Here is a 24,910-nt window from a genome sequence, read left to right on the forward strand (position 1 = left end):
CTTTCTCCTCAGGGATCAAGAGTATGGACAATAGCCTGAAAAGTAAAATGAAAAATGAAAGGTTAAAGGTTTGACAATAATTCCCCAACAGCCAACAAGTCCAAGTAAAACAACTTAGTATGTGAACTAAGCGCTGATAAAAATCCAGGAATAACATTAGTTCAAATTCCAGTGTATTCTCCCTACAGCAGCATGTGACCTAAATAGTCAAATTAAAAAGTTGCTGAAAGCATAGCACATACGTTCACGATGCACATTTGGCTCTTCTTGGGATTGGGATTTAAGGGTTATTCACGGATTCACAGTGGGCCATGTCAACTCATTTCCTCTCAATAACATTGTAAGTTACTCCTACAGTTCAACTCATGTTCCAAAGCTGTGCATGCTATTGCTGCACAACATCAACAATAAAAATTACTGAGAAAATAAGGGTATGAAACATGCAGTAGCATAAGACTGGTGATTAAATAATTCATATGGGCAAGAAGTCTCTGAGGGAACTAGATTCATCTGTTTATACTATGGCAACCAAGAGCTTGAACTGCAATGAAACAGGTCAGTGCGTGACTATTTCTTTTGCACAGTTGAACTGCCTTCATTAAGCCTCCAAGCACATGCATCAAGCCAAACTGGTAATTATGTACCCACTTTCTGCCCCTCAGACCTCTTTTGGAAGCTAAAAAGTATTCCCATATGAGCATGAAACTCAATGTATCCGTGATTCAGAATGTTTCCTACCTCAGGAAGAACAATCATTTGCCATCACAGACCTCTTAATAGTACATTGGAAGACAACGCCTGGGGTTTCTTTCTGCTGCCTTATGTGCAATGGAGCAAATCCCACTAAGATGAGTTGTGATGGGACATAGAACACAAAAACTACAGCTAAATGAAACAACAAGTAGAAAGTGTAACTAACTGGAAAAATAAAAAAAAAATAAAAAATAAAAAATAAAAAAGGAAGAAAAAGAAAAAAAAAAGAAGAAAAAAAAAAAAGAAGAAAGCAAGCCAGAGTCAGTAACAGAAGAGACTTCTGTAGACTTTAAATTAAGCTTTAAAATGTTTACAAGCTCTGCGGCACTGTTTTTAGCCAAAGTTAGGCCAAAAAGACACATGAAGGGAAGACTTTAAGGACATGACCATAGTCAAAAAATATAGAAATAGCCTCACATCCAGCAGCTAGAACAGACCACAGTTTTGGACCAGTCTTGGTAATCACAGGGAACAAAATTAAGCTACAGGTTGCACTTAGTTTGTCCAGAGAGATGAGAAATTACTATCTGCTTTCCTGATTAATATCCATGTAGTTTTACACTAGCAATTGTTTAGAAAAGAAGAGTTTGAGGCAGCATTATTCTATTCAGCCAGTATTACTCTATTCATACTGAGATTTCCATCCACCTGTAACAATGAACCCACTGGTCCTTTGCAACTTCAAATGTGAAGCCTGTGTAAGCTTAAACTACTCCGTACTTTTCCTTAAGAACCTAAAACACTACATATTTCCAGTATATGGATTCTTTTCTTTCAACTCAGCTTTTAAAAATTAGTCTGGATATGTATTTCTTACATGCATTTCTTATACATCAAGTATTACTATTATTGTTTGCAGCAATACATAGTCAATACTTTCAGGATTATTTTTTTTTAGCCATTTGCTATAACTTTGTTTTTCTGGGGACTTGTAATCTGTATGGGATCCTAGGTCTGCACAGGAGTCAGCACTATGGTTGCTCCAGAGTCAATAAAGGTTTAGGGTATACTGACTGGGTCCCAAAGCTGCTGTGTTCAACACTGAGGAGAAACCACCTCCTTAATCCACTGTGGACAATTATTTGCTCAAGAAATATTAAACTGAACTTTAAAAAATGTAATTTACAGGTCTGGTGGGAGGGCATGTCATCGGGCATTTCCACATGAGCCTGTTTTCATTTTATTTTTGATGTATAGTTTCATATACTTTTATACATTTTGCACCAGCGAGTGAATCGTATATTTGGGAAATATATTTTGAAAATATATTTGGAACAAAATGTATCTTTTCACACAATTTTGACCAAAAAAAAAAAAAAAAGAATTCTGTATTCCCCCACAGAACGCGTTCTCCTCCCTCGGCAGCGGCGGCCGTTGGGACGCGCGGGCACCGGGCGCAGCCCCACCCTAGGCACCGCCCACCCTCCACACCGCACCCCCCTCCCCCGGAACGTTCCATTCCACGCGACCGAGCCCCCTCGGCGAGCCCAGCGGGTGGAACATTCCACTGCGGGGGAAGGCGGGGGGGGATGTAGTGAGCGGCGCCGAGCTGCGAGGCGGCTGCAGAGTGCCTGTGGCGGCCATGACGCAGTCGGTGGTGGTGCAGGGTAAGGGGCCGCCGACCCGTGCCGCCGCCATTTGCCGTGCCCTGCCTGACCCGTCCCCTGTCTCTCCCCTTTGCAGTGGGCCAGTGCGGGAACCAGGTGGGCTGCCGCTTCTGGGACCTGGCGCTGCGGGAGCACGCCGCCGTCAACAAGGTAACGGCGCCGCTTCCCGGGGCAGGCGGCCCTAGCACCCTGCCTGCTTTGTTAAATTAAAGGCCGGGCTGTCTCCCTGAAGGCCGGCGTTGCCGTGTGTGAGGAAACGGGAAGGTTGGTCGCTGCCGGCTCTGTCACCTTGGCCCTGGTGTCACTGGCGATAAAGCTAAAAAAACCGCCACCCCAAAGCCTTTCCATACTAGCGCATGCTGTGCGGTGACTTGCTGTGCAGGTGTACGGAGCAAAACAGCGGGGTAAAGAGGGCACAGGGCTGTGCTGGGCAACCCGTGCAAAATGCACTCTTCATGCTACTCTTCACGGAGACCATTTGCTGACAAATACCTGGTGTTAGCAGAGGTAATGGTGAGCAGACCCTCTCAATGCCTTTTGCTGAAGCAGCTACAGTAAGGCAATAGGTGAAGTTCATATGGAGCATCTCTTGGTTTTAGTGTCGTAGGGAACACTGACTTCCAAACTCTGCTTCATCAGTACTTGAAGACTGTGATAATCTGGAAAAGGTTAATAACATTAAAGTGTATTAGATTGACAAACTTTATGGTGGGAGAAGTGATCTACACACCATCCCTCGGCAGGGAGCTTGGAAATCACTGATACAGCAGCGTACTGTGCTTTCATTTCCACAGAACATCTTGGGCATGGAACTGCCCCAGCGTCACATCACTGATGAGCTGAATCAGCTAGACAGCAGCCATTTAGTAATTTCATTGAGATCTTCAGTAAAATCCTAAATCTGTAGAAATGAGGGAAGAGTATTTATTTAATCTTTGGCCGAAAAATTCATTTGCTAGTTACATCCTCCTGTTGGTTTTTAATATCAACTGACACTTCAGTGAAATGTGCTTTTTAATGCTGACCGGAGCTAGTAGGATTGAACTCTGATGTTTACCCTGGTTTGAGTGGGGAAGTTTGGTAACCTTCAGAGGTTCACTCCAAGATAAATTATTCAGTGAAAAAGGACTGAGAATTTCTGACATAACATCTTATCTCGAATTGTGTATTTTCAGAAAGGAATTTATGATGAAGCATTAAGCAGTTTCTTCAGGAATGTAGATACAAGGTAAGACTTCTTATCAAGAAACTCCTTGTGAGTTTAACACAACAGATCAACAATTCTAGTCCCTCCTCTTAACCTGTAAAGTTTTTTTTCAGGTCATATTTAGGGTGTGCTAGAAAAAGATTTTTTTTGTCTTCTTTTTTGTCTTCTCCTTAAAACACTATCTTTACCTTTCCATTCTAAGTATATTTACTTCAGTAAATTTGTTGAAAGTGTTTGGCTTTGCTTTTCTTTCCTCGTATCCAAAAAATGGACAGTCAAGATCTGATAGCTTTTGCTCTTGCCAATCATGATCAGATTGCAAGCTCTCTCTGAATAATAACTTTGCAGCATGTATTGAAGAGTTGTAGGAGGAATTACATGTAAGATAGAAAAGGTCCTGTCAGTTTTTAAATCCCTTTTACCTGATTTTTATCTGTAGTTTGCTGCACAGAGTGGTGGTTGTGCTTTTTTTTTTTTTTAAGTTATCCAATTCATACGTTAAAAATCATATCTGTCTGTCCAGTTACAGAAATCTTTTAGTGGGCATCTGGATATTGTTGTTACATTGTAATTCGTTAAAAAGCATTTGACCAGCCTCTGTTTCCTTCCATCATATGAAAAAAGTACAGCATGCAATTTTAACTGGAATGGAATTGGAATTGTATTTTGTCTCAATTCTTTTTCTTAGAAATTTTTAGAATATCTTTTTTTTTTTTTTTAATCGAGAAAATCTGGTTGTAAACAATGTTTTCATATGTGCCAGATGAAAGCACCAAACCTTTGACAGGTTGGCTGCAATGTAAACATCTCTTTTCTCTCTACGTGGAAAGGACTCACCTCAGTAAGTACTGTAGAAGTTGCAACGAGCATCTGCTCATGTGCTGCAAGAACATACGCCTTCTGTAGTAAAGGCTGCTGCTAGTATCTTCTTTCTGGAAATCAGAGATTAGAGTGTTCAACAAAGGGAACATCTGAAAGCCTCCTATAATGATGGCAGCAATGGCCAGGAGGCCAGCTTGCTCCTGTAGACTGAGAAGCAAAATGCTTTCCCCTAGCTTCATCAAGCTGGTTATATAATGATAACTACAAAAAGCAACTTCGGTCAGCCAAAATAATTACCCAGATTTAAAGTGAACATACATGTATGTAACAATGAAGTGTGCTAATGAGCTAATTGTATGACACAGTTTCCATATTTGAGCCTTCTTGTGGTAAATTTAGGTACCCAAAACATCTATTAGATATGGATGGTGATGTCTTACCCCAAAGATCATGTATATTGCATTCAGACTGGTAGTTATATGATGAACTTAATAAAAAATGTATGGTTTTATATGCAGAAAAGCACGTCTTAAATAAGCCAAGGGGATTCATCAAAGTGAATGGAAGTACAAGCTGTCGTGAAAGACCACAAAGACTAGTTAAGAGAAAGATACAGGGGTTTTTTGTTTGCTCATTTGTTTATTTTCCCTTTGGATTTTGTTAGTCCCTGAAGAGAAATAGAACTTCTCTGGCTGGATTTTCTGGTGCTACAGTGGACTCATACAGGGAGTTGCATAGGCTAGAGTAATCAACATGAGTTCTGTAGGCTGCTGTGAGCTGCTCAGCTAATGAGAAGTGTTTGGAGAGCTGCTTTGAGTGAGAGTGTAGAAGCTCCTTGAGCAGTCCAGTGCAGCCCCATCCTCTCTCTTCCGCTTGTTCCTGATGGGACAGAGCATGGTCAGAATGTTTGGTGCTTTCAGCTGACATTTTGGATTATTATTGTGGTTGAATGTAGAATAGTCTTAAGAGATATTTCATATTGTGTGATGTTAGGGTTGACTGGCCCCCAAACTAGGTAAATTGTGGGGGAAAAATTAGAGTCATCTTCTAGTATCCCTACCTTTTTTTTCTTTTTTTTTTTTAATCTCTGTTGAATATGTTTGAGCCAGACCAGAACATCTCAACCTTTGAGTGCAGAAGCACCAGCATTTAATTATGGAAGAAAGCACTTGTACGCAATGCACAGCCCTCTGGACTGTCTCAGTACAACCAATCCTGGAGAAAAAAAAAAGGGGGGGGGGGTACTAAAGCTGTGTCAGCACAGCATGATTTCTGACCTAGTAAATCTTAATGGCAGAGTAAGCCAGGCACTAGTGCTGTTATGCTGCTTTCACGCCTCGAGCAGTAAAACAGTGCTGTACTACCCCCACTGAAAATCTAGCGGTGTTATTTGGTGAACTGTGTTCCTTTATATGATGTAGATGCACCACATGCTAGAAAAAAGAGGGTACTTTCAGTTTTGGCAATGCTTGTAGAACTCAATTAGAGGCTGTATTGGAGAGGAAACTTTTGATGCTTATCCTTTTCAGCCTCCTGAAGTACTGCTTAGAATATTTCTCACTGAGATTGTATCCCTTAATTGCATTCTTTTAGGAAATTACGGGGCATTTCTTAGCAGTGTACATTTCAGGGTGTTTCTGTTTGTATTGTAATAGTCCTCTGAACACTGAAAATTAAGGAGGGAATTGTATTCCAATACACATTGCCTTATTTTCTATTATGGTTCTGAGTTTGGATTTTTTTTCTTCTTTTCCAGGAGTGCTGGTGATGGTCCTGATATTTACAAAGGAAAAATCTGCTCTTTAAAAGCACGAGTAAGACAATCTGTAACAGTTACTCCTTTTACATTGCATACTTACGCCCAATTGTGTAAGGATTTTCCTAACATTCTTATAAATTCATATGTTTTGATTTACTACTTTGAATATCAAAATTTCCAGTAGTAACTTATGGTTCAGTGGAGTAATGCAGTTTGCAGCCAGGCTTGTTCCTTAATTTAAAGTATAATTTTAATAAAACCATTGCAGATATTATCAAGCAAGGTTTTATTTGTAAATTTTGAGGGGCGCAGGGGAGGTGAGCCACTTCTTTTTAAGTGATTGATAAGCAACAAAATTTTAAATGTAACTGCTTTAATTCCTTTACTTCTGAGTATTTGGGAAAAGTATTATTAACATTTTAACACAATTGCAGTATCTGAAATACTATTTTATTGAACGACTTCTGGCAAAGCAGTCAAGGTGAATTATACAAGTTAGTTTCGTAGTTAACAAGTGGGGAAAAAAAGTCTCTCTGGAGCACAGTAGAAACAACATACCTTTGATATTGTAAATAATTTTCTATTTCTTTTGTGGTTGTTTCAAAGAGTGGCTTGCTTACTGCCTGAATTGTAACACATGCCTTTCTCACAGGCGCTGTTGATTGACATGGAGGAGGGCGTGGTAAATGAAATTCTGCAGGGACCATTGAGAGATGTGTTTGATAGCAAGCAGCTTATCACAGATGTTTCTGGTTCAGGAAACAACTGGTGAGATCCTCTTCAGAAAGTACTTCTTAGTAACTAATTAGATGGCATTTGAAAAGGGAAATGATAACAGTAGCTTTCTAGTTCATTCTGCTGCACCTGGGGAGCTGCAGCATATTACCAGTGAACTTCGGAGTCACTGTTGCCTGAAGGAGGGCTTTGAAAAGCATTTTGCAGGAGGATAATTCTGCTGATAAATCATTTCATCCATTTTTTCTCCCCCCTCCCCCCCCCCCCTTTTTTCAAAAGAACATGCTTTCCATTTTGCTTTTTTTTTTTTTGGCATTCAGCTGTTGCCATTGCTCAGTCAAACCCCTAATCAATCTAGTTTGAGACTGTGCAACTAGTGTAGAAATGAGATATATGAACAAATGCATTTCAGATTTCTGTGCATCATGGAGTCTGGCTTTGTGCATGTAAACTACATTACCAAAAAGAGAAATTCAGAAAAAGGTTGATTAACGTAATGAATTCCAAATTTTCACTGCATCCAACTCTGATCTCTTGAACTGTTAGTCAGTATCTTACAAAATGTCAAACAGAAGGAGTTAAAAAACTGAAAGACTAATTATTAGAGGTTGTTTTGCATTTGTGTGTTTGTTTTTAAGTATTTTTCTTATATTTAGGGCTGTAGGTCATAAGATATATGGCTGTCAGTACCGGGAAAACATCGTGGAAAAGCTGAGGAAAACTGCAGAACATTGTGATTGTCTACAGTGTTTTTTTATAATCCATTCTATGGGAGGTGGTAAGTACGTTTTTCACAGTAAGTATGATTGCACATGCTGCAGGTGAAAAGAAAAAGAAAAATGTAGATCTTGAAAAGAAGGTTGCTGTAATAATCTACATCATGCTGAATGCAGAATAAAAAAGCATAGTCCAATTAGGCAGACTCATAATTATTTATTATTGTTTTGTTAGAGTACTGAGGAGCCCTAATCATGAACTTACTAAAGTAAGTTAGAACAAAAATACATTTTGAATCTTAAAGAGAAGACAGCAGATGCATCTAAACAGGCATCAAATACAAGGAAACACTGAGATAATTCTGATCAGAAGAAGGGGAAGTTGCCTCAGAATGCTGAAATCATTGCTGTAATCAAGTTGTTTTTAATTGTAGGGAAAGAGTTTTCAGAAAGGCTTTGAAAGAGACTCGGTTGCTTAACTCCATTGTTTTTCAATTTTCCTTCCACACAATTCTGTTGAATTCTGTTAATAAATCAGATGGGACCATCCCTTGTGGTGACAATTTTGTCATTTCTGTATTGCTACTAAGTATTCCTCCCCCAGAAACACCGTGGGGAAGAGGGGTCAGGAGCATGTATTATAAGTGGTTATGATATCAAAATAGACACTGAAAATAGCTCTAAATATGACACAAGAGTTTTGTCAAGGGTCTTTTTTGTGGTCATTTACTCAATTTGAGACCCTACAGTTATTTCCATTACAGCAGAAAATTGCTGTGTTGTTTGTAGATAAAAATTGTCTGCTGCTGAGAAAGTTAGCTATCCAAGACAGAAAAAAATACAGTTTAATTCTCTGACTGGAACTTAGTGCTATGTGCTTAGTGCTAATAAGGAAAAAAGTGTGTGTGCTGGGAGAAAGGAGTTACTCTTTTTTGACTGGAGATTGAGACAGCTTCATAAAAAATCCCCCAGGAGAAAAGTAAATTTAAAGAATTGCATGGATTAGTTGTGTTTTTTAAACAAATGTTTTATTTCAAAATTCAAATTAAAGGCTTTAAAATAACAAAAGTACTAGGTCAGAAAAAAAAATGGTTACATATTAGGACTTCCTGGTTTGCAGGAATTTGCAGGATTGTTTACTTGATCCTGTCTGGTAATGTATGGGAAAAAACTTCTATCATGTAATTATTTCTTGTCTTGGAAAGACCTTCCTTCTTTAATTTACAGCTGAGTAGCTTCCACTGTCTTCCAAATGCTTCAGCAAATGCTCGTTAATATAAATAATTGAAAAGTTGTATGTTTCCAACATATGAGACTTAGTGCTTATAAGAACATGGAGGACTTCCTCTCATTCTGTCTTCCTTCATAATTATTTTTAGGGACAGGATCTGGTCTTGGAACTTTAATACTAAATTTGCTTGAGGATGAATTCCCAGAAGTATATAGATTTGTTACTGCAGTTTATCCCTCTGGTGAAGATGATGTTATTACTTCTCCATATAACAGTGTTCTGGCTATGAAGGAGCTTAATGAACATGCGGACTGTGTGCTACCAATAGAGAATGAAGTAAGGAATAACATTCTGTTTCTGTCAATTTCTTTTTTATTAGACTGAATATAGGAAATATTTCTTCCTTCTGAGTGTTGATAAGAGTGATAACTGAACTCCTAAGTAACTTGCAGGCTTTTGAAATCAAATCACATAAAAGATGCTCTGTACTTTGCTTCCACCTGCAAAGATGTCTAGAGTGATTTTTTTTTTCATGATTATTTCAAGGTAAATAGTGAGAAACTCCTGTTTACTGAGGCTGAGATTCCCACATCTTTTAGCATCAATTTGTATGCAGTATTAGTACAGTGCTAATGTACTAATATTCCATTTTTTAAGGGAAATGACTAACCACACCAAATTCCAACAGATTTGACTTTACTCATGAGTGATTTGGGCATAATAGACATACCTGACTGCACAAACAGAAGCAAGAGAAAGTAAAATATATTTAAGGAATATATTTTTGCTTTCACAGGAATTATGAGAACTTTAAATGTATTTTTTAGAAGATGAGGATTTTGAATAGTTGAATAAAACTCAAATTTCTGAGTCTAGCTATGTACATTTGTGACATGTAAGGAACAGACATCTAGAAAGACTTCAGTCAATTGGAACTGGTTAAAAGTCGGGCATATGTATATCAAAGGTATAATCTTTGAACTAGGACTAGCATGTCTCATTTTTTTCTTTAAGATTAACTGAAATAGAAAAAATGGGGTACAGAATTTGAAAGCTCTGTGCATAAGACTTCTTGCATGCTTTTTGTTGTGCTTTTTTTTTCCCTCTCAAAGTCTCTGTTTGATATAGTTAACAAAATTCATCAGATGGTGAATTCTGGGAAGCTAGGGTCAACTGTGAAGCAAAACAGCTTGGTAACATCAAGTGCAGGCATTACAAAAGCCATACAGGAGAAGCCGTTTGATGCAATGAATAATATCGTAGCCAACTTGCTGCTGAACCTGACAAGGTGAGGTTATAGATTATTCCTCTGTACAAGTAATATTACTGTAGGTGCATTGTGTGCTGTAAATATGCAGGTCTGCATCAACTCAAAGAAAATTATTTTCAGTTTGATACTAGTCTCCTCTTTTGAAGAATTGGTTATTAAATGTTGAAGTGTTTGGATGTATTCATATTGCAGAGGTTTTGCTGTAGCTGTGATAGTCTTAGATCTGAAGTACGAACAGGTTCATGGACAAAAGGATGTTGTCCTCTATTAATGCTTAATGGCACCCAGGGAAGTTAACAGTTCTGGGCCAACTGTATTATTTTATAAGTATCATCTGACCGTTGTTGCTGGTAAACTGTCTATTGCTGCAGGAAATTTTTGGTGAAATAGAATTTTCAAAGTATTAGTCTGTTTTTCTTTTAAACAGTTTGTCATGACTGCTAGGTCACACATGTTTTATTACAGCCCATTTATTAATACTGGCATCAAGCAGCTATGACCACACACTGAAAAACAGTTTTAAAGACTACAGTCGGGAAGGTTAAGGTCTCATTCTTGATGATTAATTATTCTACAGCGAGAAATATAAGGAAATAAGAAATTTCAGTGTTACTGCCAAATGTAAAAGTTTAGTAGTTACAGATAAACTGTTTCTTGAACACTGCATTGTTTTATTGTAGGGAACTGTTGAAATACATATATATTTTTTTTTTAATGAATGTTTACATTATAAAAGTTATTTACTTCGCTCATGACTTATTTTGTAACAAGTCTGTTAATTTCTTAGCTCTGCTAGGTTTGAAGGTTCCCTTAACATGGATCTTAATGAAATCAGCATGAATTTAGTTCCATTTCCTCGACTTCATTACTTGGTTTCAAGCTTGACTCCTCTGTATACGCTGGCTGATGTTAATGTACCTTCTAGAAGGTAAGAAGAAAGTATTATTGTGGAGGCTTTACATTTGAAGCTTAATTTCTGATTCTTCCACACTTTCAATTTAAAAAAAAAAATCCATTTTGTAGCAAGACTAAGGGTAGAAGTTTTAAAGAGTTTATAAGCCTGCCACATTGTCAAATTCATCCTGCTGATTTTGGGCACGTCCTTTGTCCCTTTTCTCTTTAGTGGTTAAGCCAGTAAACTTAAAATGTGTTTTGATATTTCTGTTGGAGAACTGTGCTACTAGATGATAGGTAGAATCCACACCACAAGTTCTTCTGAATAACACTTTGCAGTGTTACACACTTCTACACAAAATACTGTAAAGACAAACAAGAAATTAAACTAGACTTCTTGGGAAGGAATGGCGTTTTATGTCAGCCTGGAGATGTAGTGAACCTATTTAACAGGTTATTTTAACAATAGGCAGTCACTTGTGAAACTTTGTGAGAGGTTTTATCCCATTGACGCATCAGAAAATTACCACTTATAATAGATTTCACTGGTTTTACTGAATTAAATTGAGTCAGCAAAAGGTCCAAATAGTGACAGAGACAGCTAAGGATAAGTGGTGGAAGTACACAGAGTTGAGCAGAGGGTAGGACCCTACAGGACACCTCTTTCTGTGCTGCCAAGTCCTGACAGTTGAGTTGCTTGAAACTATACCCTGAGGAGACAGTACAGCACTGGAGGGAGGGTGGCCAACTATACGGCAATACTTGGTCAGTCATGTTTCAGAATAAGGTGGTGGAAAGGGTAGTATTTTTTTCCTCATTTTGTCTCTTTTTTATTTTAATAGATTGTTGCAGAGGTGATTTAAAAATAATAATTTTTAAAAATAGAGACAGTAAATGTAGAGAGTTTGGAACAAATAGAATGACTTAGATGTTATAGGTCCATAGAGACCTCTTCAAGACACAGTCACTGGTATCCCACCTTGCAGTAGAACTTGTTTAAGAAGATGAAGAGAATATGATCTGCTATGTCAGCTTTTAAAGTAGACATGTGATAAAATCAGAATAAATGGACAAATTTACATAGGCTTTTCCTAAGTCATTACTTGAAATTAATACAATGAAATCTGATTCATTGATCCCTTTAAATAGTGAAGTGTAACAGGCAAATAACCAATAATGGTTGGCAGCACTTTGTAATTCCCTGTCAAATCCATCACAAGCAGTGAGATTGTCCATTCAAATTGCCATATAACCAGAACCTCAAGTAGTTAAATCCTCTTAAATATCTAATAGTTTGTAACTATTAACCTAAAATTTCTCAGTAAATGTCTCTTAGTCCCTCCACTTCTCTTACTTCAGGCTCAACAGTTGGTTGTAACAAGAGAGATAAGAGAGGGAAAATAGATTTCATCTGTTTTCCAAAACTCTTACTGCCTACATACATACGTATAAAGGTTTGAATCTTTTTGCTGTCATTCACGATACCTTTATTTCATAGAGGTCTTTTCCAACCTGAATGATTCTAAGATCATCTAGTCCAACCTTTAGGTTTCCAGGACTTCACAAAATTTTAAACCCTGAAGGTGGGTATTCTGAAGAATTTTTGTAGCCTTCCTTATTAAGAGAGAGAACTGTTTTCTCTTTACCTAGGTTGGATCAGATATTTTCAGATGCTTTTAGTAGAGATCATCAACTAATTCAAGCAGATCCAAAGCATAGCCTCTATCTTGCTTGTGCACTTCTTGTTCGAGGAAATGTGCAAATTTCAGACCTTCGCAGAAATATTGAAAGGTTTGTACTACCACAAAAAGTAGTCATGGTATTTGTTAGAAGTGTGTTTTGTTGTCCAGAGCACTCTCAGTTCATCTAACAAATTTCAGTACCAAATCAGTTTACTCAGAATTTTTTTCCCTTAATTGAAGGAAGGAAGGAAATGTAAATAGCTTGCTTAACAAGTTAGAATAAGTCACGGCATTCTTGGACTTCCGAATAATGGGAGCTTACTAGATGTGCTTGTTCTGCTCTTCCCACTCTGAAATATGTAAAAGAAATCAAAGCCTGCCCTTACAGAGGTCTTCTGCCAATGTGTGATCTTGAAGGGGTACCAAACCAGGCTGGCAGCAGCGTCTTGTGGCTTTTTTTTTTTTGTTTGGAAACAGAAGTGCTGAGGTACTAAAAGGCCAACTCCTGTTCTTACCCCTGCCATCAGAGTGGTTCCAAAGAGTATTTATCAATATGGTGATAGGTGCTTTACATATATATATAAAATAAATCAACTAGAAGTAGGGTTTGTGGTTTTTTCTGAATGAAAGTCAGCTATTTCATGGTTACTCTCATATAGCTAGGGAATCATAGTTACATTAACAGCTCTGTATTGTTAGCAATCAGTTTCTGCTTTTTACAGGTGGACTTATTGTCCCTGTACAGTATTAATCTGCCCCTCTCATAAATCTAGGAGTGGTTGCAGTCCCTTTTATAGAAATGAGTGCTTGTAGCTTTACTTTTCAAACCCTGATGCATTAAATTAACGAAATAAAATTGATGTTTGCATTGTAAATTTAAATATGTACTGTTTAAGCCTGGAGTCTAAAATGTCTTATTCAAAATGCTGATTCTAACTGGTTTGTTTAGTGATGAAGTCTTCAATATTGACCTTTCAGTCTGTTTGTTGGCAAAGGAAACTCAGGCTTCGTGTTCTCTATGTTCTATAGATAACTAAAGTTTTGTATCACAGGTTGAAGCCTTCCCTGCACTTTGTCTCATGGAATCAAGAGGGCTGGAAAACGGGTTTGTGTTCGGTACCTCCTGTGGGCCATTCCCATTCCCTTCTGGCTTTAGCAAACAACACCTGTGTGAAACCAACTTTTATGGAACTCAGAGACAGATTCATGAGGCTCTACAAGAAAAAGGTTTGTCTCTGTTGTCATTATAGCATCTATAGCCACTGATCATTAGCATTTTGCAGTATTGGGAAACAAATCTTGGTATCACAGAGAAACTGCTTAAAAGTAACAGCCCAGGATTTTTTTGTTGTTGTTGTGGTACCTATCAGAATCATTTTAACAGCTGTTGCTTAAAAAGGGTAAATCCCTTATTAACTTGCACCTACCAGGCAATACACTTACTTTCTTCAACAATGAGGCAGTATCTGACAGATCTGCCTACCAGTTTGTTGAAGGGTACCAGAGAAGACAGAATATGAAAAGATGAATGTATAAGAAATCAGTAATGCCAACTGTGGTTACACGGGGGTTTATTCCTGAAGTTGCTAAGTATGTAAGCAAGGGCTGTCATGAAGTAAATCTTTAAATCTACTTTCTACAGCGCTTGCACTCCCCTCTTCAGTGCAGGCTAAATGATGCTTATTGAGCGAAATGAATTATGTTAGATGCCAACAAAAAAGATAACACCAACTTTATTATTGTCATAGGCTCATCTTCACCATTATCTGCAAGTAGATGGGATGGAGCAAAGCTGTTTTTCTGAAGCCGTATCGTCTTTGTCTGACCTAATAGAAGAGTATAATGAACTGGATGCCACAAAAGGTGGACCTAGAACAGATCCATCAAGACTGAAGATAGCTGTGTGAAGAAGAACTGTGACTTAAAAAAAAAAAAAAGAAAAAAGAAAAAAAAGAAAAAAGCATCCAATCACTTCAGTTAACCAGAATGAATTGCAGAGTGCCTATCTATTTATTGTCATTCCAAAGTGAGACTGGGACAACTGCTTCCTCATCTCTCTGAGAAGTGTCATGCTAAGTGACAGGTCCAGCCTGTAAGAAAGATTTGCAGGCACCTAATTATGGTGGATATCAGTAAGAACACCCTTCCTAACTGTAGAATAAATTCACATACCATATGTTGCAAAGAGAAGAAAGAGAAGTTGTAGCAGCCAAAAAGGTAATTCTTCTCTCAGGCTTTCACCTTACAGTAAACTAAAGGCAGGCCTTAGTTCAGAGAAGGATCACTGTTATCACTGTTACTAGGCTTTTTATTTTTTAAAACTGCACTGATGAAGATAAGAAAAGCCTGCATATTCTTTTCGTAAACTTTGCAGACCAGTAGTCATTTCAGAATGCTCTAAGCTATGTTCATAGCTTCAACGTTTTCACTTCCTTCTTGTAGCTCCATTAGAGCATTCTCAGTTGATAACAAAATTACAGAAATTTCACAAATTACAGAAAATTCACAAAAATGCATTTTGTTTCAAGTTTTATACTTGGAATATTAACGTGTTATTTTAGTGATTCATGTTTATGAATGCTGATTTGCACTTGATAATGAGATAATACAATATACCTCTGAGTAAGAGAAACAAGCGTGTATAATAAAGACTGGAGAAAAAAAGTTTGTATGCTTTAAAGAATGCAAGTAAAATGTTTTAATATTTATAATTACCAGGGTAAGTAGATTTGTATATTACAATGGGAACTTTTACAAAATAAAATGTACAGCTATTTCCAATTACTTGCCAACCTTGACTGTCTTAGAATGAATTGTTACAAATCAGAGCGGGCCAATGCAATGTTCTCCTAAAGCTTGAAGTCCTTCTAGCAGAGTTTGAGTGGGTGTGTAAGTTAGCACAATTTTCAGTGTATAAGTCCAGAAGTATTCAACAAATCATTGTGATAACACTTGTTTAGAGAGTATTTTTAAGAAAGCACTCTATACAGTCATCTGCTTCAAATTTTGTAGCTCTATTAGCTGTAATGTCCACTTATTTTTTCCTTTACAAGTGCATTGTTTGCGTTTACAGTACTAGAGAAGGATTATCTGCTGCAAAAAGGAATTTGAGCTCAAAATTGATCTATCCTGTTTGAAGCAGCATTGTTGTGTTTTATCTTGGCAGATATGGTAGAAAATGTTAATTTGAGAATCCAAAATGATAGATGAAGTATTACAGGGTAATATGTTTGGCTTTTTTTGGTAATCGGTTAGGCAGATTATCTGTCAATTTACATGTATTTGTCATTTGGGGCAACTTCTTAAAGCAGGGTATAAAGCTGTCTTGCTGTGCTTTCTTAAAATACCTTCTTTTGACAAAACTAGTGTTACATACGTAATTCTCAAGAATGTATTTCCACATATAAAAACAATTAAGTTTAAAAGGATGCACTCTCTTTCTTGCATTTTCCAGGTGTTTTTTTTTTATTTTATTAATATTCACATATGTAGTTTCAGTATAAAGATTGCTGGGGTGGCAGGTAATGCTAACTCTTCAGGATGTGAATGTGCTGTCTGTCACCCTTGTAGTATATTACAGTTGATGGTGTAACTCAAAAAATTTTAAGTTCAGAAAATATATCTCCTGGATCACTGCAAATCCTCTGACATACGCAAGATGTTATCCACATCATCTTCCACTTAAAGAAGCCTTCATTGGGACACTCAAACTGTACAGTGATCATTTTGGACTTATTAGGTATGCAGCATCTCTTGTCCAAACACACACCACAGAAAGTTAGTTTGTAGGTTTGTGAAGATGAGCATCCAGAAAAAATGAGTTTCTCTGCTATAGGAAGCTGGAACGTTGGTTGACAAGTTTTTCCTTTTGGAATCTGTAATAGTAAAACAAAGAAAAGCCTGTATTTTGACACACGGAAAATGGAACACGTAAGAAAAATTGCTGCAATGTTTACATAGAAAAATCTTGAAAATTACTCCCTCAAAAATACATTTTTTTTTTAAGTTAACAAATAAATATTTTGAGTAACTGAGCAGTAGGACAACCCTTTGAAATTATACATCTGTAGTTTACTATTGAAAGCTGAAGACTGAAGGTAGAAAAGGGAGAAGAGGCTTTTTTATGACTTAAAGTATTTGCTATTAAATCCATTTTTCTGGTACTTATGATATTTTTGTTTTCTATTAACAATTCATTTTATATACAAGGTACCTTTATTGTCTTCAGGATATTGGTCAGACAAGGCTGGATGAAGCATAATCTCTTTTCCTTTTTCATTTCACATTTATTGTTTTCGTTGGTCACTCTGCTGGATATGCCAATGCCACAGGTCCTGGAACAGGGTGTCCAAGGAGTCGCCTGTACTAGGCACTTTTTCTTCAAAACTAGTGGTAAGTTTCTGTAAACTGAGACAGCAATATATTACCTATGCAGCATAACAGTCCTAAATAATTGAAAATAAAAGGTTAAGAATTTTGTTTCTGTTCATGTAGGTAAATATAAAGATGAAGCATTAAAAAAAAAAAACTACTTGTAAGTCTTAGCTCTGAGCTGCTGTCCTGGTTTCAGATGGGATAGAGTTAATTTTCCTCCTAGTAGCTGGTATGGTGCTGTGTTTGGGATTTAGGGTGAGAATAATGTTATAACAAACCGATGATTTAGTTGTTGCAGAGCAGTGCTTACAGTAAGCCAAGGACGTTTCAGCTTCTCCCACTGCCCAGCCAGCGGTCAGGCTGGGGGTACCGCAGGAGCTGGGAGGAGACAGAACCAAGACAGCTGGCCCAAACTGGCCAAAGGGATGTCCCACACCACGAGGCATCATGCTGAACAGTTAATACGGGGTAGCTGGCCAGGGCAGGGGGACTGCTGCTTGGGTACAGGACGGTCATCGGCCAGCAGGTGGTGAACAATTGCATTGTGCTTCACTTGTTTTCTGCATTCTATTATCATCATCATCATCATTATTATTATTTCTCTTCTTTTTCTGCCCTATTAAACTGCGTTTATCTCAACCCACGAGCTTTTACTTCCCCCTCCCAATTCTCTTCCCTATCCCACTGGGGGAGACAGTGGGGAGCGAACGGCTGTGTGGTGCTGAGCTGCCTGCTGGGATAAACCACATCTGCCATTAAAATTTACTGATACTCAGATCCTAGGAAGGAATATAAAACTGCATGTGCTGTATGACCCTCCAGTTTAATGTGACAAAAATGTCATGTGAAGAGAGTTATTTGTGGATTTTTCTGTGAAATGTCCAGAGTGGAAGAGACATGGAAAACTATTTAATGCCAAGCACAGTTTGAAAAGGGGTGCTGAAAGCATTAATATCAGTTCTTAGTAGATATTGTGAAGGCTTTAAATTTTGTATTGAGGAGTAAAAAAAATTCACCAGTCGATTCCAGATATCACTGAAAAGCCTACTTTCCGATGGATTAGGGCTGGATTAGGTGGAATATACTGTAAAAATTTGCAATGCAGAAATTTTCGGTGAAATTCTCAAAAAAAAAAAAAAGACTATTTGGAATCTGTGTTTAGATAAGATCACAGGCAGAATTAAAAGGATACCTGGAAAGTAGACAGCAATTTAAAGATCTCGTTGCAGCAAGCAGATTAAAAGATCTGCAACAAATAAAGGGAAGTTAAGTGGTTGTTTATTTTTCATACGTTTTCTAAAGTATGACCTAGGTACATCCCTATGTATCTAAATTAGGTGTATAGAATTGACAAAGAAAGCCAGAAAGTAGAGCAAGAGCAATGAAGTGAAACCAGGTACTTGTTAGCCACACTGACAGAAAAAGACTTGTCAAGGGAAGGGGAAAGGGGAAGACCTCATTTTGAAGCAAGATTTCAAGGTGCTTTTCTCTGAGTGGGACAGTGAAAATAAAGTCAATCCTTCAAAACATTTCCTTTTGAGGGGGTTGTATGTTTATAGTTCCTCGTTTTTGTTATCTGCTATTTTCAAATACCCCCGTTGGCCCAGACCTTCGGTTTTGTTGTCTTTATATAGCTCGGTTGATGGTAGCTCACGGAATCTCACTGGAATAACTGTGCCTCTTATCTGTCTGGGAGTGCTGTCCTAGCTAGGTGCCCTTCTCCATCACCTGCATCTTGGAGAACGAACAGCTGAGTTTGTGTAACCTTTGTTAAGTAGTATCCTTCAGCACGCATGGCAGCCAAGGATCTGCTCCTGCCTTCCCCAAGGACCGGCTGTTGGGTCCCTGAACCAAGTCAAATAGGAAGCGTGCTTTACAGGCTGGGTGTCTCTTCCCAAGGTTACGTTGCGCAGCTGATTCAAGTTCCTGGATAAATGCTGTGAGGTGCAGTGTTGCAGTCTGCTCGCTGAAGGAGTTACCGAAAGGTGGACCTCAGCTTTTGGATCTGTTGAAGTGCCAGAATGTAGAGGGCTTAATGCTGTTCTCCAGGTGTGTGGAATACAGCTCCTCAAACACCAAACCAACATGGTTTGGGTGCCATTGGTTTTTGTGTGTTAAGACTCTGATCAAATTAGCGACGTTACCTAGAAATGTGCTTCAGTTGAAGTTGGTTGCCTTCCTGAGTGTGGCTTTACGCACTGCCTTAAATACGTTTCTATAAAATGTCTTTGACACTAGGTACTGTCATAATTTTAAAACAAAGGCAAGCTTCCTTTCTCATTTTTGCTAACTCGCATAACTGTTGCTAACTTTTTGGAGTTGTCCAAACTAAACTTCAGATTTTATCTTCAGTCTGTTTATCTGCAGATTGGCTCGTGTGCTTCTACTTATTACTTCGCAATCTTTTGGGAAGGTTTGCTGATCAGTTATGGGTTCCCTCTTTATTGTATTGATCCATGATGACGATTCAAACCATGATTTCTCCATAATTTAGGTTGCCACCAAATAAATGGCTTGGCTTTCTGGTACCCATGTTAATTGTAATAAAGGTGCGTTTCATCATGTAAACGTGCACAGGGAATAAAACAACATGAGGGCAGGCAGGAGAATCCAGACCCAGGAAAGGGCCAGGATAGCTTCTTCTGGCAGTGGAGCTTCCTTAAAGTGAGCGAGAGAACTACGGTGTTAGCAGCAGAGCAAGAATGAGATTAAAAGGAGTATCAGCTGACCCTGGCAGAACTGCGTGGATAAATTGTCGTAGAAGAAACTGGGGGGAAGGCTGTCCTTGCAGGGAGCTGAAATTTTGTGAATTGAGGAAAGCTGTTAAGGCGGTCTTTAATGTTTTCCATTTGAAAATGGGGCCTGCAATGTTATGATTTTTGTGTGTGTGTGTGCAAACCAAGACTCCCTACCACCACAAAGGGATAGAAAGCTCATGGGCTCCTAAATGGCTGTCCACCAGCACCCCTAATTGGTCTGATCTGATGAGCAGTGAAACTCTGCAGAAAGATGGGTTGAAGGCAGCTTCGGCCAATTCCCTGTTGACAGAAGCCAAAAGAGTTTTTGCTTTTCATACTCCTCGGGTTTAGAGAAAAGAATCTGTCACCTGAGAATAAGAGGGTTAATTGGGACAGACCGGTCCCCTGGCAATGGCCTTGAGTGAAAACTGAGAGATTGCCAAATTGCCAGGATGCCGGCAGCCTGGCTGCTGGAGCCAGGGACGCTGAATGAAGCAAGACTCGCGCACAGAAGCGTTTACCAGGGTAGCTGGGCACACCTGACATCAGTCTGTAGTTGGTTGATTGAAGCTGCTTCTGCTTTCCCGGGCCACAGACGGACTGTCCAGGCTTCTTTCTGCCTGCATGCCTGGTGCAGGGACTCTTTGCTAGTTTGGGTGTGAATACAGGCGTACATCCAATCGCACCACTGACACACAGGCACTTATAGAGCGGGTTAGGCTGGAAGGTCTGCCCGTTAAGGTAGTAAACTCCATTGAGCTCGCATCCTACGGCTACCAGATCTGCAATGGTAAACAACAGTTACTGGGGGAGCGCTTGGTCTTGTGCTTCATGTGATCATCCTTTTCTGCATTCACAGCTTCAAGTTCTTCCCAGCCCAAGCACGTCTTTTTTATTTCTGCCTGGCGATAACTACAGCTGCTTTGCTTGAAATCAGCCCTAAACACATCCGCAAATAACAGGCATGTGCCCAGTGAGCTGGTTTCACTGATGCATAGGCAGCAAGTACAAAGAGAGTCCCTGCCCTAGTCTCAGGTGCTCTGAACAGCGTGAAGCCTAGATTTACATCAATTGCACCAGCAAGCCAAGTTTCCCTTCCCAACCCTTCCCCTGCCTGCTCCCACCCTCCTGGATTTGCAGAAGAGAACGTGAAAGCACAACTTACATGCACACACGCCTGTTTCATACCTAGGCTCGTCTTCCGAGTAGTCACAGTAGAGGCCTTTGTGGGGATCGCAGATGTCTGCCTCGTTGCAGGTCTCTCCCGCCTGCTTGGCACAGACCTTGCAGCAGCCACAACCGTCCTTCACCAGGCTCACGCCGGGGCTGCAGGCGGGCGCGGGTGGGCAGCGGCACGGCCAGTGGCACAGCTCCTGGCGCTGCTGGACCTCGCTGCTTCCCGCAGGTTTTCCCCCAGGCTTCAGATGCGGGCTGTGGGCTTGCGCCCTGCAGAAAAACTTACAGAGAGTGGGATGCTTTGAGAGCTGAGTATTTTACGCAGAGCTGGTATAGCATAAGATGAAGGTGGGTTGGAAAACACTGTGGAGTTTCATGAAGACACAACCTTTTTCATGAGCTCACAGGATCAAAAAAAAAGAAAAAAAAAAGTGAGACACTTCAAAGCTTAAGTAGGAATCAGAGGACCAGATTCACCAGCCACTGCTACAACAGTGAGTATGACCTACTACTTGTTGGAAACACAACTCATCAGTCCCTCCTTTTCCTTCAATAGAACAAAGCAGGGCTAAAGTAAGAGAAACTGTGTTTTAAAAATACTAGATTTATTTTAATTGTTCTTTTTCACAAATCTTCTATCAATTAGCTTCGGACTCATCCTACTATTTGATAGCCAATCTTTTGTGCCACTTCTGATGGCAAAAGCCTTTCAAAATAGTAAACTTTCTGAGTGTTACTTTGACTCAGAAATCCATGTAGCTGTTTTGGGAGGGGTATTGTATTATTTACAAATTCTCTTGTGCTAGCTGCACCAACTGGATCCTGTGATTAATAAGGGGAACTAGTAATTGCATAAATATATATACATATATATATATATATATACACACACACGTATACACGTGAAGCCCCAGCTATCTGTTTCTCTCTGTTCCTCCAAACCACAGAGCAGGACTTTAGCGGAAAGCAGATTCCTGCCCAGACAGTAAGCAGCAGCTGGGGAGGGGTTGCTGCTAGTTTGCCTTTCAGTCAGTTCTCCGACTAGAAACATCTGCAGAATTCAGCATTTCATCTGTGATATCACGTGAAAGCTCTTGCAGCACAATTGAGCTGGCCTAATTGCATGCAGCATTAAATGACCTTTTAAAAGGCTCTTTTTCTGCTATTAATTTCCTTTTTTTATGGTTATTTGGACCTATACTTACAATATCTTAATCCACAGCTACTAATGAAGCTCCAGAGTAGTATTCAAATTTCTTTGGCTGACTGATTTTTAAGATAGGTATTCATTCACAAAAGCAATTCATGCAATTCTATGCTATGAATATTAAACCTTGTCATCTGGCATTCCATATAGCAGGCAGAAGATAGTTTCATAAATGATTTTGCTAATCGTGAATCATTGGCTGATAAAGGATTTCTTCCAATGCATTTTATTGAAATGCAACAATGATACAGAAACAACTAACTTCAGTGTACTTTTTTCAAACACCTAAGCCTTTCTCCAAACCACAGTGATAATTTGATGAACATGTGCTTTGGAGTGTCAGAGGCTTATTAAAGTCTTGTTCTAAAGCAGGTTACATGGAAAACAGGTGTTACTATATATTTCACAGTATTCGAGAGTGTCTGGTTGCTTTAGAAAATTCACTTGCTGCTCAGTGTATTTTTTTCTTCTTTTTAAGCAAAGTATTATTATTATGAATTTGGGCCTGTGCCAACTATATGAGCTTATGTTTAAGTCAGGTATCTCACTTCAAAATGGATACGTGCAGCAGGAAATAATGTGTGCCTCAACCAGTAAGTTTAAATTGTATTACAAAATAAAACATGCTTTAAACCTACAGAACTCTACCTAAGCAAGCATTTTCTCTTTCCCTTTTTAGGGACAGATGTCAGCGGAGAGGTGTGAGACTTCAAAGTTTCTCTGGAAGAAAAACACCATCAGGCAAACATCGGATAATTTTCACTGGATTTAGTGAATACCTCAGTCTACCTGAAAAATCTTCAAAACTGTTATGCTACAATGAAAATTTAGAGTGCTTGTAAAGTTCACAGGCCAAATATTTTCTAATTCTTGTTTCCCTAAGTTTCTATACCAAAGCTATCCGCATCACACAAAGCTATCCACATCACAGGAGCCCACTGCATACTTTTCCTGATCCTATGAGCAGATCAGAAAACGAGACCATTGTACAGCAGCCCTTCATGTGCTGTTGTTTGTTTTCATGTGCTTTAAAGACTGAAGGTTTGTGTGGCATAAATAAACATATAGCAGAAGTAGGCAATGTATTATTAGTAATGTTCAGGCTTTAAATATTCAGAAAGTTAGCAGAAGTAGACAATCACTTGAAAAATTTCCATTTGGTATTTATCTTGATTGCAGAGGAAAAATACACCGGGTATTTTTACATATGTGTTTATACACATAAAGAGCATTTTCAAAATTAAGAAAATAAACAGTGAAATTGGCTCTTGACACAAATCCCTTCAGCAAAAGCTGTCATTGAAACTTTTCTCATAAGAGACACAACAGAACCCAGCCCAGGTGCTTTCCGAATTTGCAAAACTAGCCTGACTTAAGATCACTGTGCATATATATATATATATATATATATGGAATATGATCATGGACAAGATGTTTACTTCCTTACACTACATCAGATAACCATTTGTGCTTACACTAAAAAAAAAATAAAAAAAAGGAAAAAAACAAGAGAGAAAAAGAAAAGGGGGGGAAAAAGTAAGATCACTGATGTTTTGATCTTCCCTAACTTTTTTTTTTTTCCACAGAATCCTGTTAATATACGGGTTAAAGGAAAAAGTACGAAGATCAGGACTGATGCTATAAATAAGCTGCCCATGAAATTTACTCAGGAGTAGGGAATGGCTCCATATTCTTTATGAGGAATTTGCTTCTCTGAAATTTATTTTGTCATTAAGCAAACAAAAACTGTAAACCCAGAGAGGGTGACGAAGGGAGAAATCTTTTTGTCCCATTTAATGAACTTACCTGTTGCGTACAAGGGATGATGAAGATGGTGGGAAAAAGGAGCCACCGCATGTTCCCGCACATTCAGAAGTGGAACTGAGAGATAGGGAGCAGGCTGAGCTGTGTCAGAGCAAGCACAGCACACAAAGCTCTCCTCTGTCTCCCTTGCCAACCCGACTTTCCTCAGCACATGCATGAACACATACACACATTCACACTTGGAATTCTCCACTTCACGCAGATCCAGCTTCACGCTGAAATTTCCAGCCAATCTTCTTTTCTCTACCCCGCACTGGGATCCAGGTTTTCACACCCTGCTTCGTCCTATCCAGCTGCTTCAGCAGATTCTTCCTGACTTAATTGAGGTCGGGTGGGGTGACAGCTGATTCTTAAAATCTTCCTGCTGGAGATGCAGTGTTATTTTTAACTTGTATTCAAGTTTATATTACAGGAATCTCTGAAATCTGAAGGGCAGGGCGCAAATACCTGTATTTTCTGAGGCAGGGAAAGCAGCATTTCTCAGAATTTCTAACGTGTTGTGCCTAGCAGAATCATAATGTAAAAATTAACACCCTCAGTGCAAGCTCTCTAAATAGGGAGAGAGATGCCATGGTGTGCCGTTGTGCTAGTACATACTTTACACTGCTGCTTGCTGTGGAATCCTAATGTTTTTTTCCTTGAAGCATGCAACCTATCTTACTGCTATGCCACCCTGCTAAAACACCAGGCCATTCAAATCTCCAGCTTTCCTTCTCCCTAGTGCTGTTGAGGGGGTGTGCCTGAATTTTAGGCTAACGAGGTTAAGATAAAAGCTCCACCCTTGCAGCAGCGGTTCTGCCCTGGTGAACGCTTTTCCTTTCCCTTTGTCCTCCCTGTTATCTCCTGTGGAGTTCCAGAGTTACCAGGGGATGCTGCCAACCACTGTCCTCACACAGCAACTCTCTGTGGACAGAG

General features: G+C 39.0%; 2 protein-coding genes across 5 annotated transcripts; one reads left to right on the plus strand and one right to left on the minus strand.

The window, feature by feature from the left end:
* Positions 1-1,728: 1,728 nt before the first annotated feature.
* On the plus strand, positions 1,729-16,101 carry TUBE1 (tubulin epsilon 1). Of its 4 annotated transcripts, none has more exons than XM_080586865.1 (12): positions 1,729-2,360; positions 2,437-2,510; positions 3,536-3,588; positions 6,146-6,203; positions 6,801-6,916; positions 7,540-7,661; positions 8,979-9,166; positions 9,976-10,118; positions 10,888-11,028; positions 12,645-12,785; positions 13,729-13,903; positions 14,425-16,101. In XM_080586865.1, the coding sequence occupies exons 1-12, from the start codon at positions 2,336-2,338 to the stop codon at positions 14,581-14,583; spliced, it is 1,395 nt and encodes a 464-aa protein (XP_080442991.1). In that variant the 5' UTR covers positions 1,729-2,335; the 3' UTR covers positions 14,584-16,101. The 4 variants fall into 4 exon arrangements, with proteins under 4 accessions (XP_080442991.1, XP_080442989.1, XP_080442990.1 ...); XM_080586863.1 differs by having other exon boundaries at positions 1,734-2,360; positions 9,943-10,118; XM_080586864.1 differs by lacking the exons at positions 1,729-2,360; positions 2,437-2,510 and adding an exon at positions 2,519-2,873 and having other exon boundaries at positions 9,943-10,118.
* On the minus strand, positions 15,044-24,263 carry CCN6 (cellular communication network factor 6; the record flags this gene model as incomplete). Its single annotated transcript, XM_080586694.1, is given in 6 exon segments — positions 15,044-16,551; positions 16,890-17,083; positions 20,328-20,570; positions 20,954-21,234; positions 23,978-24,036; positions 24,039-24,263. Coding segments are annotated over 6 exon segments (1,284 nt in total), but the record flags the coding sequence as incomplete, so codon positions are not given.
* Between the last annotated feature and the right edge of the window lie 647 nt (positions 24,264-24,910).

This window comes from Anser brachyrhynchus (genome assembly GCF_964034855.1).
Source record: "Anser brachyrhynchus genome assembly, chromosome: 3".
NCBI lineage: Eukaryota > Metazoa > Chordata > Aves > Anseriformes > Anatidae > Anser > Anser brachyrhynchus.